The 21,842-nt window shown below is 37.2% G+C and overlaps 1 protein-coding gene and 1 long non-coding RNA gene across 6 annotated transcripts in view; one reads left to right on the top strand and one right to left on the bottom strand.

Moving 5' to 3' along the window:
• Positions 1 to 21,842, bottom strand: part of LOC115435711 (RNA-binding motif, single-stranded-interacting protein 3) — a 238,765-nt gene that overhangs the window by 16,072 nt on the left and 200,851 nt on the right. For 3 of the 5 annotated variants that reach the window (XM_030158309.1, XM_030158310.1, XM_030158311.1), the window contains exons 8-9: positions 19,905 to 19,948; positions 7,630 to 7,726 (exon numbers count right to left, since the gene is read on the bottom strand). In XM_030158309.1, the coding sequence (XP_030014169.1) occupies positions 7,630 to 7,726; positions 19,905 to 19,948 (141 nt within the window). Of the gene's footprint in view, positions 1 to 3,829; positions 3,881 to 7,629; positions 7,727 to 19,904; positions 19,949 to 21,842 lie in introns of all 5 variants that reach the window. The other 2 variants (XM_030158306.1, XM_030158307.1) reach the window with 1 other exon arrangement.
• Positions 11,958 to 20,253, top strand: LOC115435714 (uncharacterized). Its single transcript, XR_003937731.1, has 3 exons — positions 11,958 to 11,968; positions 19,201 to 19,204; positions 20,064 to 20,253. It is a non-coding gene; the product is annotated as an uncharacterized LOC115435714 (long non-coding RNA).

Here is a 21,842-nt window from a genome sequence, read left to right as displayed (position 1 = left end):
CGTTCCTCTTGAAGGCACATACAGTCTGTCAGAGTTGTTCACAGTTGCGAATCTGTTAAGCGCAGATCCTTATGTCTGCAAGCTTCACACCAAGCCCCACACATACACACACACACATACACACACACACACACGCCCACACAAACACAAAGGTACAGTCAAGCAGGGATTGTCAGAGATGTTAACAGTCGTGAGTGCTCTTCTGTCTGACTGCTGTTTTCATAGGGAGATTCATTTGAAGAACACAGTAGCCCAGCTATCATAAATGCTCTGTCAACTGTCCTCTACATCTCCAGTGAATGAGTGGCACTTCTTCGACTCACACACACACACACACACACACACACACACTTGGGCCTGCACAAACACAAGTATCACTACATGCATACAGACGCAGATGCATCAACAGATCTCCTCACAACCTCGCACAAAGCTTTGGCTCAGGCAGGTAGATTTAGCAGCCAGAATCCAGCTAATACCAAAGCCTTTCATCCATCTATATAAAACTCTCATTTAATGATTTCTCATCCTCCTTCACTTCTTTTTTTTTTTTTTCATTGCATCCAATCTCACAGCGGGAGAAAAGATGCATAGAAGAGAAAGAAACCCACAATGACTAATTGTCAGTGCTGATTTATTGCTGTACAAGTGTTAAACCTGCCATCTCTGCATGTGCCTGCATCAGTACACTGTGCAATAACACCATGTTTGGATGCAATGAGTATCTAATTGTTTAATTGTATGCAGTAGGCTGCCACTGTGTGTTAATGTTTCCATGTATCAGATTGTTTTTTTTCCTTGGATAAGCAATAAATGAGTACGCGAGACAGACACTTGTCTTTTCCCTGAGGGCAGGAGAGAGAGAGAGAAAAAAAACAAGATCTGCTTCAACTTTGAACTCGCTCTTTCTCTTTCTCTGTCTCACCCCCGCCTCCCTCCTCCTTTTCTTTTGCTGTCATTCTTCCAGTACAGACGTAAAGCTGACTCGCGGAATGCTGCAGGCGTTGTGCAGCATCAAAAATACCGCATTAGTGATAATAACACTCATTTATGAAGAAAACCACTAACAACTGCAGGTGAGAGCTATGTGTGTGAACATGCTAAGGATGGGTTTCAGGTGAGGTGGCATCGGAGGAAGGTGTTTTTACTTCTCTACAAATTGGTTTTCCATACTGAAACCACACCTGTTTTCATTTCTTTTTGTTCCTTACATTCCCACCTTTCTTAAACAAACATCACTGCTCTGTACACTCACAGAAACATGCACATACAGGATCTTAGCTGTAATAAAAGAAAAAGAAACCAACCTGGCATTGTGTGCTATTTGCAGGCTTTTATATGTACTGAAGTGTGATTTCTTCCAGCACATTCTTTACCTCCATTGTCTCCTCAAATGGGTTTAACATAGCAATTTAACTCAGGAAGATATGAAATCCCAATTCTTTGGATGTCTCATTACAGCCCTCCCCAATAAGCCCACTTTCTTGTCTTTCTCGCTATGCATGGTTAGGGTAATGCATTCATTTCCTGTAGGGGGATTTGTGAGTAATTACGCACAAAGACATCCTCTCACTAATTAAGATGTAAAGACAGGGAGTTCAAGTAATCTGGGCATTTCACCAAAGCACGGAAACACACAGTCCTTAAGGCACTTCAGTGTGTATATAGGTGCGTTTGTGTGTGTGCATCTGGATTAAATTCAGAAACAGCATACTTCTGATTGTGTCTGTCTGTAAATATAATTATGTGTATGCACGGTGTATTTTTTCAGCTTTTTCTGCCACTTTTTCAATAACTTTAATACAGAAAGATGCTATACTGATACAAATTTCATTACATATGTTTATTAAATATACACAAAGCTTCCTTTAAGTCCAGTTTAACGGCCCATTATCCGTATATGACTCGATAATGTGCTGCTGACTGACATGTGTGTCAACCTAAATGTGTCAATGAGCACACCATTAAGAGAAGTTACCAGCCATTAACCGTGTTACAGCCGTGAGGAGGTGTCGATGAAGCTTCCGCTGCCATAGGAACAGAATTAAGCCGCCGTGTCTCTCTCACTCTCCCTCCCTGATGCAGCTTTAATTTGCCAAGCTCTTCTGTATCCAGGAAATACAATGACTAGCCTTAGCCTTTGTTGCCTAACAGGGGTTTTGACTATGGAGAGACAAGACTGGGAAACAGGCTTGCACAGCCCAGACATGCTTTTGCAAGATTTGTTTTCTTTCCTTTGTTCTCGATTTATTCTTTGTAATCCCTTCTTTCCTCTCCTTTCCCTGAGCCTGCCTCTCTCCACTGTCCTCACTCTGTCAAACAGACAAGCTTCTTTTATTTGTTTATTTATTTATTTTCTCTTTATCCAATCGCTTATTCTCTTTCCCTCTCTATCTCTCTCTCTCTCTTCTCGCAAGTCTTAGGAAGTCATATCAAGCGGCCTGCCAAATAATTAGATGGGACATTTGTTTGAAAGCACATTTACAGACGGGTATTATCCGGTCTCATAGTCATAATTTTAATCAGACATGACAACAGAATGTTTTTAGGAGTTGGCAGATGCACACAAAGAGGAAGACAGATAGGAATACAGAACAACGCAGAGACAGGAAAGGCGAAATATGGTATTAAGACAGCATTTGTTGAAAAGCACAGGCGCATGGCTGATATAACATATCTATGCTGCCGCTGTTTCCCATCCCTATACAGTAACAGATTAAATGGAGCATAACTGAATTTTGCAGGTGTAAAATGGTCTTCAGGTGTTGGCAGAAAACCAATGCACAAACACTTGATAGAAATCAGGATGATAAAAATCTATCTTAACTATCATCCCAGTGAAACGGGAGCCAAGTTCTTGTAGAAATAATGTCCGTAAGGCATGAGCCTGGATATTGCTCATTCCAAAAAGCCTAGTGAAGATGTTTGTGAGATCACTTACTGAGTACAAAACAAATGTTCCTTCGAAAATATTCAATTGTATTCATTTACCCAACATGAGAGGACATGTTCGGCTCGAAAAGGTGATTTTTCTGTTACGGTTTTCAAGGCGAAGACCTAGAATCTATAGGTGAAAAGAGGTTTACACAGAGGAAACAGAGCTCAGACGGTTTAAGTCCTTAGATCACAGCCTGGCACGCTCCTTAATGTAATAAAGTACCGCTCATGTGCTTTTGCATTAATAATTCTTATACATATATTACAGAAAGGAATGACTGTAAAGTATGATCAATAAATTGTAATAGTTCAATTAACACCACATTTAATGCCTCATTTATGCACCTGAAGTTCCATTAACCACCAGCAGGAGGCAACATTTTATTATGGATTTCAGTGTGAGCTCCTCTGAGCTCCTCGAGCTGCTTTAAAGAGGTTATTCACAGGCTGATTCAGCAGACTGAGACTTCGACGCAGGGCTACAGCTTTATTTCTAAACTGACCTGGCTTTGACTCTAATATGCTGCTCTTGCTGGAAACTGTATCTCATTGTTCTTTTATCACTTAACTCTTTGCAATTATCATGGACTCCTATTGTTTTATCACTGACAATTATTTGCAGCCTGACTAATGAAATAAAACAAGAAAAAAAAAAATCATTAATTACTGTTACAGATTAAAAGTTATTGTTGGAAAACATCTGTGCGCGAAACACTATGTCCCAGATATATAGGAGTTAGTTCAAATTAGCAGCAATGTGTTGAGTATTTTCATGAGCGTCAGATGCAGAAGCACACAACAAACAAATAATGAGACACGTTACCACACAGGAAGATGAAGGGCAGTAATGTACGGGGAAAAAATAAAGGAGAGAGTGGTTCACCAAACTTACTGTAGGTTGCATAACATACTGTTGATGTGGCATCCAAGATGTACTCTGGACCTGAGGAGCAGGAGAGAACAGGGAGAAGTGGGGGGGGGGGGGGGGGGGGGGGGGGTGACGACAATGAGATTTGAGATGACGCACAAAATACACAGAAGAAAGACAAAGTACCAGGACGAAAGGAAGGCGAGAAAATAAGTAATTAAAGGGGGAGGGGATGAGCATGAGTAGGAGTATGCAGAAGGGAGAGGTCAGGAAAGAGATGAGAGGAAAGGGATGATCAAAAAGAAGATTGTTATAAGTGGGTAAAGAATGGTGGAAGGGAGAACATAAAGAAGGACAATTGGAAGATAGAATGACAGGAAGGGAGCGAAAATGAGAAAACCAAAGAGAAGAAGAGAGAAAATTAATCATTAGCTCAAGTCTTTACAAGCCCATTTCTGAGCTTGAGTCCCTGCGGCAGTGTGTCTTAAAGAATATTACAGCAGTTACTGAGGGTCCACTATACACTGTGTTATGTTGTAATTATAAGAGGATATGGAGACCACAGAGAGCAATACAGTCTAATAATTACTGCTTCACAGTGGAGGTTTCATCATCAAAGCCTGTCCTGGACACAAATCACCACTTTCATCTCCTACTTCTACCAAGTGCCCGGCCCGAACATGAGCAAAAACTAATCTATAAAGGCCATTTGTCACATGTAGCATACACAATATACCTATATTCTAAATACAACTCCATATGTGCTCAAACACATTTATGCGAAGGTAAAGTTGCAAGGCAGGTTAATTTCTTTTAGTGTTTACCTGAATAAGTCTGTTATTGTGTCTCTGTGTGTCTCTGCCCCGCTGAAAGTGTGTCTTTGCATTTGCCTTCCTCATTTACGGCAATGTTTCATGCTTGCGTAAACCTGTGGGGGAGGACTGTTTGGTTTAAATGCTGTTTGACAAACTGAGGATCAAGTACTGAGTCAACTTCTCAAAGAACCTGAGCTTCATCTCCAACCAGCTTTGACATGAATTGGTAAAGTTTCTGAGAGTGTAAGAGAATGTGACACCTGGGAAAAGAGAATGAGAAACGCAAGGAGGATTTTGTTCCTAAGAATGACAAATCGATGGGAGCCATGCTGCAATATAAGCCTGTATTTTATTATTGCTAGTTTAAGAATAGACTGAAAAGAGAAAAAGCTGATAATTCAATTTCACTGCTGAGGTTTGTTCGGAGATAAACCCTGCTTTAGGGATGAAACAGGTGCGGGTTTCACTGTGAATGATGGTAAAATTCACAATCGTGTTAGTAGCAGCAATTGAAATGTTGATTATCGTGCTGAAAAATGTTGAAAATCATGGTAAAAACGACCGAGCTTGAATCAACGTTAGTGCAGATATTTGAGTGATGTGGATTGGTTTTAGGCTGTGATTACATGGTGGATGCTCCAGAGTGTGGTGGTCATCTTTGTGATCACCGCCCACTAGGTAATTAGAACCTATAGCTCAGTGCATGGTGTAGGAGTTTTCACAGCTAAAGGCTAAAGGATTTTCACAGACAGAATTTAGATTTCTTCATCAGTCTGGACAAACAGATTTATTTCTAAAGCTGCAGATAATGATTTTTTTTTTTTCATCGATTAATGTATTGATTATTTTCTTCAATTTGAATCAATTAAATGGTTATTTTAATAGGCAAAAAAAGAAGCAAAAATGTGAAAAAGACAAAAGAACCAGCTAAAACTACCACAAACAGTGTAAAAGTCAAAGGATATACAAAAAATAACAACAGTATAGAAGTATATATAAAATATCTATAGCTATAAACAACAAACAAGTCAAATGACATCTACAAACAATTTGTGCACTGCAGTCTTCAACAAATGTGTATACAACTAACTAACAATTTAAGATGTAACTGACATACAACAAAGCTTTGATTCAGGAACATCATGATCAAATAATTTTTTAACTGATTCGAGTCGATGAATTGTATCAGCTCTACATCTGGGATGCAGCAGCTGATCAGTTTCCTGAATTAGAATTTAGTGCAAAAAAGGTTCTTTTAATTTGTCTACTCACACTTATCCCTTTGCAAAAAAGGCAACAACAATTTCAACTGAGGGACTTTCTTCCAGGATTTTCCAAAAGCCAAATATATGTTAAATACTATTATTATGGAAAGGTGTAATAATACAGTATTAACTGAAACTTACATTGTTCCCCTGTTCATCAGGATGATACGTTATTAATACAAGCATTTTTTTTCTGTCAAAGGCAAACAGTCATTGGATTGGTTTTCAAAGTGCTCCAGTAGGAAAAAACACATTTCTGTCACCTGTTGGACACACTGCAATTACTGTCACTGTCTTCGTCTGACTCTTTCATACATATAAATTTGTGATAATACTGATAACAGCTATGATATTTCTATCACTGTAATTATAATAATAGACTTTCGTATCATTTCAACTGTTCTCTATATACATTTATATAAATAAACGGTGCTCATAAAGTAGTTAACACATTGAATTGTTGTAGAGGTGGTAAAATTCAAGGATAAGGAAGTTCACTAAAGTCCTAATCTGAAAAAAAAAGTCAAAATACTAGAAGCATAACTTCAGCTGTGATGCACATTCCTAGATTTTCCTAGACAAACACTTCTATGCAACATAAGCCACTTTTACACAGAGATAACAGAAAAAAGGTTCCACTTTTTTTCCACCACTGACTGATTTCCACAGCCAAGAAAAAGGACTAACAGAGGTGAGACAGGCTGGACTTTTACGCAGTGGACCTGTGTTCTGGAATCAAAGGGGCGGTGACATAGTGCAGCATATAGTGTGACGTATAACTTGTGTGTTGGAAATACCCAGAGCAGTGGTTCTCAACCTTTTTTGGCTCGTGACCCCATTTTAATGTCATAAATTTCTGGTGACCCTAGACATTCAAAACGGAGACATTTTATTTGCTAAAATTAATTTGTTTTTGATTGTGTAATAGTTTGCTATACTATGTTACAAATAAATGTTAATTTTAGAGGACATTTAGACTGTATAATGTAAATTTTTATGAGTAAGTTTTAATTTTTTATCAATTACTAGAAATTTCAGGCAACCCCAGACATTCAAAACGGAGACATTTTTTTTTGGCTAAAATTAATTTGTTTTTGATTATGTAATAGTTTGCTATAACATGTTGCAAATAAACATTAATTTTAAACAACATTTAGACAATATATGTAAATTATTATTAGTAAGTTTTAATTTTTTATCAATTACTAGAAATTTCAGGCGACCCCATTTGAATTCCAGGCGACCCCACATGGGGTCCTGACCCCAAGGTTGAAAAACACTGACCCAGAGTGTAGTGATGTTGCTAACCTCTCCAGAGTCGTCCCACAAATGTTAGCATGGATAGAGTCTTGTGCCTGAAGGGACAACAGCTGGTGGATCTTGGTATCTTCCCAGTTCGACATCTTTCTGGTCGCGTTGATATGTTTGTTTACTGTACACAATCATTTTTAAATCTCCCTGGCGTGGGAGTCGCACACGCAAAACGTCATCAAAACGACACCTTGGTTGCCGAACGAGAGGTGTTCCTTTTACATAGCGTTCCAGAATCATGATTCCACCTTTATCACGGCTCTGTTACTACATCCAGAGGAATTACAGAGGTGGGACCAAATGATCCCACCATTTTGTTTACACAGACGTCGTTCCGGAATAAAGGCGAAATATTCCCATAACAGAAGTGCCGTGTGAAAGGGGCTACAGTAAAGCCTGTTCGTATGCTGCTGAAACCAGCCTGACCTCCTACCTGATATGTGGAGACAGGAGAGGCAGCGATGAAGGGTGTGATTGATGTCTGCGCAATCATCCGATTGGTTGAGATGCTGTACGGTGAAGAGTAGAACCTGCAGACACAAACAAGTGATGGTTTACTTTTGACATTATCAGTATAAATACATTCATGGAAGTGAGGTAAAACATTCAAAGTACACTGTCAAAAAATAAATAAAAAATTAAGGCTAACCACAGGCTTGTACAGATTTATCTCTGTGGAGAAAAGCAAATGCAAAGTTAAAATTGAGCTTTTTGTAACTCTTAGTTTTCAACCACCCTGTGCACTTCAAGACACTGCTGACAAAACGGATCAGGCCTCATCAAAGATGTCATGGAAACAATAAATATTGTAGCTTCACTCTGTGCCACACCATCAAAGACATCTTAGAATGAGTCTTGACACTGCACCGGGTACACATCACGTTACAAAGGAGTCTGTTCTGCTGCTATGCATAATAATGAATTATCACCTTAATGTGTGAGTGGGAGAAATATTTCAGTTTTACCCTTCATGTTCCCACCCACACGTAGTCTACATCGCATTTCACATCTGTGTTTTGAAATCTGTTTACTTCTCGTCCTATACCTTTGTTTGCCCTTCTAATTTCACTCCTTTTTTTTTTTTTTATATCATCCCCTAAACCCTGCGGCGGTAGAATGCTGTGGCTCGCAGTGCTTTATTTATCACTGTGTACCTAGAGAGGACATGTTTCATCCACCAGGCCGTGTTGCTGTGCCCGATCGATCCCAAAGTGTCTGTTGACTGAATAATGGAGGGAGGGAGGGAGGGAGGGAGGGAGGAGGAGGAGGAGGAGGAGGAGGAGGAGGAGGAGGAGGGGACAGGGGCAGAGGGAGAAGCCCTGCCTTATCTATTTCTAACACAGCCATGACTGGAGAAAACAGTACCTGCCACAAATCAAGGACTGCTTAATTGGGGAAGAAAAGTATTCAGAAAAACAAATCACCATTAACTGTAAAGGTTTGATTCAAAATGTTATTTCCTGCATTTTAGTTTTGTTTGTTTTTTTAGTTCTGTATTATATGTTTTTCCCAGTATAGTAACTGTCTCAAAAAATGTCACAGTTACAAGGGATCATCTATCTATCTATCTATCTATCTATCTATCTATCTATCTATCTATCTATCTATCTATCTATCTATCTATCTATCTATCTATCTATCTATCTATCTATCTATCTATCTATCTATCTATCTATCTATCATGTAGTTTACATGTAGTTTAATAAATGACAGTGATTGAACCTTGTTTTTATATCCGCTAATTGTTCATTATGCTTAAAAAGACACTTTTTTCCCACTTTTCTCTGTTTGGATCTAATAACTTCTATGAGGTTTTATGAACACCTACATTGTCAATGAATTAAATATAGCAAAATTTCTTATTTTCACACAAAAAAGAAAAATACAGAGGATGGTTTACAGAAAAATGGGGATAAATTACCAAAAGGTTAAATGTGAGAAAGGTTTGTTTCAAAATGTTATTTCCTGCATTTTAGTTTTTTTTTTTTAGTTCTGTATTATATGTCTTTCCCAGTAATAGTAACTGTCTCAGAAAATGTCAGTTACAAGGGATCATCTATCTATCTATCTATCTATCTATCTATCTATCTATCTATCTATCTATCTATCTATCTATCTATCTATCTATCTATCTATCTATCTATCTATCTATCTATCTATCTATCTATCATGTAGTTTACATGTAGTTTAATAAATGACAGTGATTGAACCTTGTTTTTATATCCGCTAATTGTTCATTATGCTTAAAAAGACACTTTTTTCCCACTTTTCTCTGTTTGGATCTAATAACTTCTATGAGGTTTTATGAACACCTACATTGTCAATGAATTAAATATAGCAAAATTTCTTATTTTCACACAAAAAGAAAAATACAGAGGATGGTTTACAGAAAAATGGGGATAAATTACCAAAAGGTTAAATGTGAGAAAGGTTTGTTTCAAAATGTTATTTCCTGCATTTTAGTTTTTTTTTTTAGTTCTGTATTATATGTCTTTCCCAGTAATAGTAACTGTCTCAGAAAATGTCAGTTACAAGGGATCATCTATCTATCTATCTATCTATCTATCTATCTATCTATCTATCTATCTATCTATCTATCTATCTATCTATCTATCTATCTATCTATCTATCTATCTATCTATCTATCTATCTATCTATCATGTAGTTTACATGTAGTTTAATAAATGACAGGGATTGAACCTTGTTTTTATATCCGCTAATTGTGTATTATGCTTAAAAAGACACTTTTTTTCCCACTTTTCTCTGTTTTGATCTAATAACTTTTATGAGGTTTTATGAACACCTACATTGTCAATGAATTAAATATAGCAAAATTTCTTATTTTCACACAAAAAAAGCAAAATACAGAGGATGGTTTACAGAAAAATGGGGATAAATTACCAAAAGGTTAAATGTGAGAAAGTTTTGTTTCAAAATGTTATTTCCTGCATTTTAGTTGTTTTTTTTTTTAGTTCTGTATTATATGTCTTTCCCAGTAATAGTAACTGTCTCAGAAAATGTCAGTTACAAGGGATCATCTATCTATCTATCTATCTATCTATCTATCTATCTATCTATCTATCTATCTATCTATCTATCTATCTATCTATCTATCTATCTATCTATCTATCTATCTATCTATCTATCCATCCATCCATCCATCCATCCATCCATCCATCCATCCATCCATCCAAACCACTTCATCTTCAGCAGGGTCCTGGGGATACTAGAGTCTATCCCTGCTACCATTTCACCACAGGGCCTCAAAGCATCATGGTATATTTGATTAATGAAAGATTACTTAATATACACACTTTTAACACAAGCGCTGTAAGTCTACTTTAAAAAAGAAAACAAATAAATTAAAGTCTGAAAGTGCCATTTAAGCAAAAGAAATGAGAATATTTTGTGTTTAATTATGTGGGTGCTGTGAGTTATGGATAGTGTTGGAGTCTACTGGCCTTTTCTTACACTTTGACTATGTCTCTTTTACTATGTTTTTAATGTTTTTAGTGTGTTTTATATCTGTATTTATAACTGTCTAGTTGCTGCCATTTTGACAAGTATGTACAGCAATTCTGTGTTCTATGCATAGTCAGAATTTAGTCTGATATGTGAGGATGTTTGAGTTACGTAGGAAATCTGACATAGGAATTTAGGGTAGGTGAAGGATGGAGTAAAGGGGCGGGACATTATAAACTGAACTTCATCGCGCTCCTTTTCAAATGGTTTACTTTCTTGTTATATAATTCTTTTGTTGTTTGATTTTATTGCAATACTTGAAATAAACACAAACAAACAAGGACTCTTTAGGGCAGGGGTGTCAAACTCATTTTAGTTCAGGGTCCACATTCAGCCTAATATGATATAAAGTGGGCTGGACCAGTAAAATAATATAAATAATAGGTTAAGAACTTATAAATAATGTCAACTCCAAAGTTTTCTCTGTTTTTGAGTGAAAAAGTAAAATTCCGTAATGAAAATGTTTACATCTCCAAACTGTAATTGAACATAACATGAACAAATATGAACAACCTGAAAATTCTGAAGAAAAATAAGCGCAATTTGAACAATATTACACCTTAGTTTATCATTTATACATGTGCATCACAACTTATAGATCACAGTGGAGCTACAAATACACAAAACATTTAGTAACAGGCAGTATATTGGTAAAATTCTACATAAGTCTCTTAAGAAAGTTCATATTGTTCATATTTGTTCAGGTTATTCACATTTTTTGTAAAAGAAAAGTCTGTAAATATGAACATTTTTACATAATTTTACTTTTTTTTTAATACTAAAAAAAGACAAAAAATTGCGCTTTTCATTATTTGTAGATTGTTATGATTGTATTTTACTGGTCTGACCCACTTCAGATTGAATTGACCTAAAATGATTTTCACATCCTTGATTGTTAATATCTTCATTATAATTTTTGCATTTCACATTCATCCCAGGGGCCGGATTGGACCCTTTGGCGGGCTGGTTTTGGCCCCCGGGCCACATGTTTGACACCTGTGCTTTAGGGTATCACAATGGGACCTTCCTAGGTAAATAAATAGAAAAGAAATAGTTTAATTTGATCAGTCTGATGGGCTTTTACTCAATATCATAGATGCAAATAGCATGGAAAGCACGATGCATCTATAAAGTTTAACTACAGCCTCGTTCTGAGCCTAACTCCTCCCACTGCGGGGTCTTGAAAGGTGTGAACAAGTCAGCAAGTGGTTGAGAAGAGGTGTGGATGGGTGTGACAGGAGTTGTTCAGGGTCATTCACAGGACAAAGAATCACAACGCCTACGTAGAACCATAGGTGGATCTGAAAGTGTCCGTACTTGTTTACCACCTACAACGTTATCATGTACCGTATATTTTCACTGCTTAATGTTTTCATCACACAGCCCCTTCCACTGTGGAATAAAACCATAAAGTGATCTTTAAATGCACCAGATTCATTTGACAAAAACAATTCTACCACCACCTCTACTGACCTGCCTTCCTGTGTTTTCCACTTGATACACTGTGATGTCATTTTCTGTTTCATGTCAATTTAGGTTCATTCATCTGTATTCAATCCGCTACAGTATTGCATCCCTGAGCCCATAAACCCATAAAGACCCAGTGCTACTTTTGTTGCAGTTCCCAAATGTTTTTTTTCCCTCTATATTAAACATTTCCCAAGTGATTTATCACCATCAGCTCCGTATTTTGCATTTTTCCTGTGAAAATTAGATATTTTCCAATATTTAATTTACTGATCATAACGATGTTCATAAAAGCTCAGATTAAAGTTCAGGGTTATTACATTAAAAACAGAGAAAATGAAGAAAAAGTGACTTTTTCTATAAAGTTTATCATTAACTGAACATAAACCAAGTGTCACTAGTCGCTTTTCCATTGACCCTCAAATTGTGCGACTATAACTTACGCATAAAAATTTACCTGATAGAAAAATGACAATTTCGTCCAAACTCTCGTTTTTCAGTAAAAAGTTTTTGCATTGGCAAGAGGTGTTTTTTCAGGTGTAGTGCAATTGGTATATCACGCAAAACTCCAATGGAAAGACCTTTTTCTAGAGTCAGGTGAATTAAACAAAAACAGATGTTGATGAACGTTACAAGTGAAGAAGAAGAGTTTGAAAAGAAACATGTGGTATGTGTGGACACACCAGGAAACCGAATCATTTTTTAATTTAGTACAAGATAGAGGAGTAATATATAATAATAATAAATATATCTGTAAATCAAAATGATATTTACGTTTGTAACCATGTTCATGGAATGACTTCTTATGTCATCTCGTGATAATAACTAAACAAATTCTCACATTTGTGACTTAATGGAAAAACCAACATTACGCACTTCTGTTTTTTCAAAATTTAGTAAATATCGGTAAAGTTTTGCACAGATGTCTAATGGAAAAGCCACCACTGTCCTTGGTCCAACTCCATGGGTTTTACTGGTGAATCAATGTTGTAGAACATGACGGTGTTTCAACGTCCACTACAGAGACTCTGAACGTCCAAATGGGTCATACCTGACAAACTGTATTTTGCACTAATTATTTACATGTATTGATAGGATTAATGGAGCAACAGGTATTAAATAGTTTACATCAGTAGATGCTTTGGGTCACCAGTGGATGTTTGGGTCTTTATGGGTCAAACACATCCAATTATGTTTCTACAACTTGCATTTGTGATGAAAAAGAGCAGAGAAAGTGGATGAAGTTGGTAAGTAAAGTAACAATTCTGCAAGTAATGGGAAAAAACATTAGTTGTTAGCATCACTGCATCCTTCTAACCAGATTTTATGGATCCCCGATATAAAATAAGGCTTCTGTAAGGTGTTTAACATCTTTACCCTTTATGTTTCCTTTATCAACCCCTGTCCAGTCCAGGGGTAAATAGACAAACCATTTATGTCAACACACAGCTGAGCAGGAAATGAAGCAGTGGAGTGCAGGAAATGGGCCAAGAGCTTTAAGAGTATTAAACACACTTAAAATCATGATCTACTGCAGGTAAATCAGTGACTATAGAGAATTACACTAATCACTGTACTTGAATGAAATAAATGAGTTTAACCACCTCTGATTTGATTCCTAACTGGAGCATCACTAAGGAATCGAGTTCTAGTACATTGGGGTAGAGACTCTGTTATTGAGTGTTTCAATCTGGAAATGAGTTTTAGGGTGCCGTGATGTCAGACTTAACAGGTGGATTGCAAAACTTTGATGTTTTAATACGTCCAGGTCCAAACTGGCAAACAACATATCCAATAGATGTAGTGGTTCTATGAGGTGGTTCCAAATACAGCAATTATGGCCTCATTTCCCCTCGTCGGAAAATAGGCAAGGTTTATCAGAATCCCACAGAAGGGCATGATTAGAAGGAATTAATATTGATTTATTAATGCAAATTTCATGAATTACAATAATCTAAACCGGTTGACATTATCAAATCAAATCAAATTTTATTTATACAACACCAAATCATAACAAAAGTTATCTCATGACACTTTACATATCAAGCCGGTCGAAACCAGACTCTAAAGCCAATTTACAGAAACACAACAGAATCCTCCAGGAGTAAACACTAGTGACTGGTGACAGTGGACGTCTGCCTTGACCAGCTGGGGTGAAAGAGAGGGAAAAGGAGGAGAAAAAGAGAGAGAGAGAGAGAGAGATTGAGGAGAAGGGGGGATGTATGGGGAGACACATGGATGCAACTGATGCACAGAAAACTGAACTAGAACTGTCAAAAGTAGATCAGCTGGAGTTAGTAGAATTATTAAAAACCACAACAAAGGTCCATGACTGATAATACTACTGCTACAAATACAAGTACTAACAGTGGATATACCACTGCTACAAATACAAGTACTAACAGTGGATATACTACTGCTACAAATACAAGTACTAACAGTGGATATACCACTGCTACAAATACAAGTACTAACAGTGGATATACCACTGCTACAAATACAAGTACTAACAGTGGATATACTACTGCTACAAATACAAGTACTAACAGTGGATATACCACTGCTACAAATACAAGTACTAACAGTGGATATACCACTGCTACAAATACAAGTACTAACAGTGGATATACCACTGCTACAAATACAAGTACTAACAGTGGATATACTACTACTACAAATGCAAGTACTAACAGTGGATATACCACTGCTACAAATACAAGTACTAACAGTGGATATACTACTGCTACAAATACAAGTACTAACAGTGGATATACTACTGCTACAAATGCAAGTACTAACAGTGGATATACTACTGCTACAAATACAAGTACTAACAGTGGATATACTACTGCTACAAATACAAGTACTAACAGTGGATATACTACTGCTACAAATACAAGTACTAACAGTGGATATACTACTGCTACAAATACAAGTACTAACAGTGGATATACTACTGCTACAAATACAAGTACTAACAGTGGATATACTACTACTACAAATACAAGTACTAACAGTGGATATACTACTGCTACAAATACAAGTACTAACAGTGGATATAGTACTACTACAAATGCAAGTACTAACAGTGGATATACTACTACTACAAATGCAAGTACTAACAGTGGATATACTACTGCTACAAATACAAGTACTAACAGTGGATATACTACTGCTACAAATACAAGTACTAACAGTGGATATACTACTACTACAAATGCAAGTACTAACAGTGGATATACTACTACTACAAATGCAAGTACTAACAGTGGATATAGTACTACTACAAATGCAAGTACTAGCAGTGGATATACTACTGCTACAAACGCAAGTACTAACAGTGGATATACTACTGCTACAAACGCAAGTACTAACAGTGGATATACTACTACTACAAACGCAAGTACTAACAGTGGATATACTACTACTACAAACGCAAGTACTAACGGTGGATGTACTACTACTACAAATGCAAGTACTAACGGTGGATGTACTACTACTACAAATGCAAGTACTAACGGTGGATGTACTACTACTACAAATGCAAGTACTAACAGTGGATGTACTACTACTACAAATGCAAGTACTAACAGTGGATATACTACTACTACAAACGCAAGTACTAACAGTGGATATACTACTACTACAAACGCAAGTACTAACAGTGGATGTACTACTACTACAAACGCAAGTACTAACAGTGGATGTACTACTACTACAAACGCAAGTACTAACAGTGGATGTACTACTACTACAAACGCAAGTACTAACAGTGGATATACTACTACTACAAACGCAAGTACTAACAGTGGATATACTACTACTACAAATACAAGTCCTAACAGTGGATATACTACTACTACAAATACAAGTACTAACAGTGGATATACTACTACTACTACAAATGCAAGTACTAACAGTGGATATACTACTACTACTACAAATGCAAGTACTAACAGTGGATATACTACTACTACAAATGCAAGTACTAACAGTGGATATACTACTACTACAAATACAAGTACTAACTAAGGATATACTACTACTACAAATACAAGTACAAAGGGTGAATGTACTACTACTACAACAGTTCAAATAATAGAAACCTCTGCCATCTATGGAACTATATGATAAACACTTTCACAACTATATGGATAAGTAGTCGCTCTTCCATTGGACATCTGCGCAAAACTTTACCAATATTTACTAAATGTCCGAAAAACAGAAGAGTGTAATGTCAATTTTTCCATTAAATCCCAAATGCGATGATTTGTTTATTTATTATCGTGAGATGACACGAGAAGTCATTCCATAAACATGGTGACGAATGTAAATATGGTGTTGATTTACAGATATATTCATTATTATTATATATTACCCCTCTATCTCGTACTAAATTAAAAAATAATTGGGTTTCCTGGTGTGTCCACACATACCACAACATGTTTCTTCTTCTTCTTCGCATACGTCAACATCCAGTTTTTTAATTCACCTGACTCTAGTTACGAAAAAAGGTTTTTCCATTGCAGTTTTTGCGTGATATACCATTTGCGCTATGCCCGAAAAACCACCTCTTGCCAGCGCAAAAACTTTTAATCAAAAAATGAGACTTTTGGTGAAATTGTCATTTTTCCATTAGGTAAATTTTTATGCGCAAGTTATATTTGCACAATTTGAGGGTCAATGGAAAAACGACTATTGAATGATGACTTTAGTACACCAGCTTCATTTTTATAGATTTGCAGATTTTTTAAAATAAAAATCAACACTAGTTTGAGCAGAATTAACTCGTATAAGTACGCGGTGCCTCTTTAAACAGTGTGCTGCTGCAGCCCTATTTACAATATAGAAACCATTGTTTAAAGTGAGCTGACAGCTGGATCTTCACAGCCAGACAAAGACAGGAAACAAAGACAGACTGGAGCTACTCCACTGTGACACCAGCACACTCACTTCACATCTCATTTCAGCAGTGAAATGGGTTGCTGAGGTGACCACCTGTACTGTTATTGCACTTTCTGTTTCACATTACATTTGTTCGGTCACTGATAGCACAAGCAGTTTTGAACTTGGCTCAGAGATGCAAAGCTTCAGATTTTTTTCAACCATAACAGTCTAGCCTTGTGGATGCACTTGGATTCCAACTGCCTGCGATAAGCTTTACTATGTGATCGCGCTTTACACAGATATCCAAGCTCCATTTTGTATTCTTACGCTCTACTTGATGTGTTGAGGACTATGTAGTAGCACATAAAGAGCCTGGCTACATCGGCTACTTTTCTAAATACAACCTGGTTCACTTCCTTGGCACCAGAATAAAAAAATCTCATGAATTATTAGCTTTATAAATTTCTCCTGCCAGTTTTCAACTCTAGTTCATGCACAGGTTAAGTGTGTATTCTGTCTCAGATGTGTTGACACTGGCTCAGCTCACTTGGATTTCTCCTTATCTCCTTGAAGGGACATAGATTTTTCTAAAGTTTTCCCTTTGCACCTTTAAACTCTTTCTTAACATCTCCTTCAGTTTTCATTTTCACGTGTACTGTCAGTAACACAAAACACTCTCTGTCAGTGGTTTTTCATTTCTAGTGCCACAGCACAGTTTTTATGCCTCTGTTGAATAAAATGTTAAACTTTAGACATGACTTTAAAGCTTAAAGTAAAAAAAACTGCAGAAAGGGAAAAGAACTGCAACATGTTTCTCAAATTGATGATCAGTGACAAGACAAAAAAAAAAAAACAAAGCAAAACGTAACTGATCATGCAGCAGTATGGATCCATCTTTTGACTGTACAATTAATGTATGACTTGCATTAGAGATACTGTATTACTGTCACTGATGAATACAAATGAGCGAACACAGCCCGGTTATTCAATATGCTCCTCTGATTGTGTTTATTGTATTTTTCATTAGAGTGATGTGCATTGAGAGAGAGAAATAGTACGTAGAGGACAGATCCAAGGTTATTGATGGAGGCTATTAGCCCTGAGCAGCAGGCTGTCAATAGGGACTGGAGAGCAGCTCTTTAAACAATACACTAAACATGTAATTGCCAACAGAACATTACTACGGGATTGAATTTAAAACCTCTCTGTGAATCCCTGGTGTGACCTAGCTGCACTGTCAGGAGTTTGCCCTGAAAAATTAGCAAATGATTTAGTGCCGACCTCAGTGACTTTTCAGCGGAGAAATGTGGGTTAGCATGCTAAAATATATATGCGTCCGTGTGTGTGTGTGTGTGTGTGCACTAGAGATGGAAGACAGAGAACGGTTATATACACAGGACAGGGCGGTAAGAACAAAAGACAGCAAAGGAGGTGCAGTTAGGGGGAAAATAAGGGGACACAGAGAAAGTCAATGTTGTCTCTCCCTGATAAAAGAAAGGACAGGCTATAAGCCAAGGCAGTCTGGTCAGCAGGGACACATGTTTCCACTACATCAGATTGGCATCAGATCTTAAAAAACCAGCTGTCCACATTTTGCACAGACCTGCAGACCTGTAATTGATTCGTACCCTTCCTTTCTCCTTGGGCTGACTTTATTTTTCCCTTTGCCCTCCTCTTGACCCCGTCCAGCCCTCTCTTTTTATTCAGTTCCCTTCCCCTCTGCTTTTGCCTCTCTAATTAGCTGCATTAGCATTTCACAGTCATTTAGAGCTTTGCCGGAAGGAGCTTCAACGACCTCGGAAGAGAGGTCGGAGAGGGCTTAAGCACCGCGAGCACACAGATGCTCGTGTGGGAGCATGTATTAACGTATATATACGAGAACACACACACACACACAAAGACACACCAGAGATGATCCAAAAGTAAAGCATCTGTTTGAGAAAGGAGGGTAAGAATTTAAAGAGGAAATGATTAGATAGATAAGTATGTGAAAAAGGAATGGAAATAAAGAAAAAGAGTCCAAAACAATCAGAAAAAAATTGCCATTGGGTTTATGAGGTGAATGGAAGGCTAAGAGGAAAACATGTAGCACATGAAAGCAGAACAATAGGAAGAGGAGGAATGAGAGAAGTGTGGATAAAAAGAAGAAGGAGGACCGAGTCGAGGAAGAGGAGGTGGAGAAAAGAAACGCAGAGCTGGAGGGAAGTGTCTCCTGGGATCGTATCACCAGCAGCGTTCCTAGCAGACAGGACCGATCTCCAATTTCCCCCCCGAAACAGGCAGACGCTCGGCTCTCTGCATTCAGCCCGGGAGCTCTGCAGATAGCCTCGGCTGACGAAAGTCTTACAGCGCCACTGCAACACCGCCCAACTTCCCTGTCTGCAATCAAATCCTACATGTCTGACAGCTTGTATGCATAGGTGCATAAATAATGCCACAGCTGCATAGGTCAGATGTGAGGATGACGGTGAGAGCACAACAGGGGACTGAGCAGAGTGTGTGTGTGTGTGTGTGTGTGTGCGTGTGTGTGTGTGTTAACAGCTTGTGCGTCCTGAGTCTGGGCGCATATGTGTGGTCTGCTGATTAGCATGCCAGAGCTCTTCTGCATATAAGTGCTGACGGTTAGTTGATGTGTGGGCATCTGTGCAAGTTTTGGTACTCAGTTCTACTCAGGTAGTTTTGTAGGTGCTGAAGTTGGGGCTTCAGCGAATTCTGTGAAGTTTGCATTTAAATAATTTGACACCAAAGATGAATGAAAAACAAAAAAAAGCAGACTTTTCAAATTGGTTGGCTAACACATTTGTAAATCTCAGAAGTAGACTTTACACCTACCCGTTCTGCATCGTGGTGGGATCATATGTCAGCGCCATACCGCTCTAAAGAAACAGGAAAAAGGTGAAGAACATCAGTTATTGGTGCAATAACAGTTTTTTTCTTACTTTATTTGATACCTTCATATCAAATAGGGGATTTTCTCACACAAATTTGAAGTACAACCCTTTCATGCATGACGTCCATATTTGTGGACACAAAGTTACGGCTCACTTTCCAAAGAGTTCTAAAGGCAATATTCTCCAAACCACATGCGGTCAGTCTCTATAGACCCTAAGCAACAGAATGAACAAAAGGATCATTTTAGTTGTAGAATGTGGACTGATCTGTGATCTCCTGAAGTTAACCTCCTCAGACCCAGCGATGCACTGCGAAAAATCTAAATCTTACCAAGTGTATTTTTCTCATTTCTAGTCAAAATATCTCATCACACTTAAAATAAGACAGAATCACCTAAAGAGTAACTTTTCAGTGAGATATAATAACTTATTTTTAGACAATAGATCTTGAAAATCTTATTTCAAGAAATCTTACCAAAATAATTTTCACTTGTTCCATTGGCAGGTTTTTGCTTAATTCAAGCAATGGAACAAGTGAAAATTATCTTGGTAAGATTTCTTGAAATAAGATTTTCAAGATCTGTTGTCTAAAAATAAGTTCTTATATCTCACTGAAAAGTTACTCTTTAGGTGATTGTCTTATTTTAAGTGTGATGAGATATTTTGACCAGAAATAAGAAAAATACACGTGGTAAGGTTTAGATTTTTGCAGTGTGGGTTTACTGTACACGTTTGTGAACAACAGTTTCATAGCTTTATACCAAAAACAAATAAATAAAAAAAATAAAAACTGTCCATCGCAAAGGACATTTCATAACAATTTTAAAAATGCATCATGATGTTTCCAATATAGACAATTATTTAATTTAAAAAAGTCAAAACTTGTGCTTTCCTGGGTTTTAGGAGGTTGAATATCTTCTTAATAAAACCATATGTTCAAAAAATTGAAAACACATTTAATCTTTAGCCTAATTTTGAGAATTAAAATAAATAAAAATAAATCTAGATGCTATTTTTCATAATTCATGGATGAAAGGGATAAACTATTATTTGGTGATGTAAGCTGACATCACTAACAGGTTGAGAGATATCATCCCTGACAATCTGTCATTTAGAAATAAACTGAAGAATAATAAACACAGGACAATATAATTTGCAATTCACATGTAGTCAGCGCTGTTGTGCAGTTACATTTAACTACCTGAAAGTGTATTTTAGGAGTGTAATTACCAAAATCAACTGGAAGATGAAAAGGAAGTAAACACGCATCTTGAAAAAAAAGCAGTCAGGAGGAAAATATGAGGAACCAGAGTTTTGAAATGAGTCTGTCTGAGCTGTCACACTCACAGTTGGTGCTAGTTGTCACAGCAAACAGCTGCAGCATCAGTCAGAAAACCGACAGTGTCCAAAAGACACCAAAAACCGCTCATCAGTTGAACCGAACTGAAAAGTCATCTCACTAAACGGAGTTTGCTGATTATAATGCATGTAGAGTACACTGATGGATAAGAATTGGCTCCGAGGCTCTCTGTGCGTCTTAGATTGGAAACCAGCTGAAATGATTTACTAAACATTCTCCAACACTTAATACTGAAGAACAATATATTTTTACAAGCTGATTTCTTGCTTTTTGCACTCAACCTGCGTATTCATCAGTATGAGAATGAAGTCAAAGTTACAAGAGTGTATTAAGTCACCTCCTCCGTCTCAAAAGGAACTTGTCTCTGAATGTTTTTCTGCCCGTCTCCATTTACTACGGTCGCGGAAAAAATTATTAGACCATCCAAAGTCATCAAAAATAATGGTTATGCAATCAAGTACTAACTCCTGTGTGTATCATGTGACTAAAACAGACAGAAAAGAAAACATGGAATGCCTA

This window comes from Sphaeramia orbicularis, chromosome 16 (genome assembly GCF_902148855.1).
Source record: "Sphaeramia orbicularis chromosome 16, fSphaOr1.1, whole genome shotgun sequence".
Lineage (NCBI taxonomy): Eukaryota > Metazoa > Chordata > Actinopteri > Kurtiformes > Apogonidae > Sphaeramia > Sphaeramia orbicularis.
This window is presented reverse-complemented; position numbering and strand designations above follow the sequence as displayed.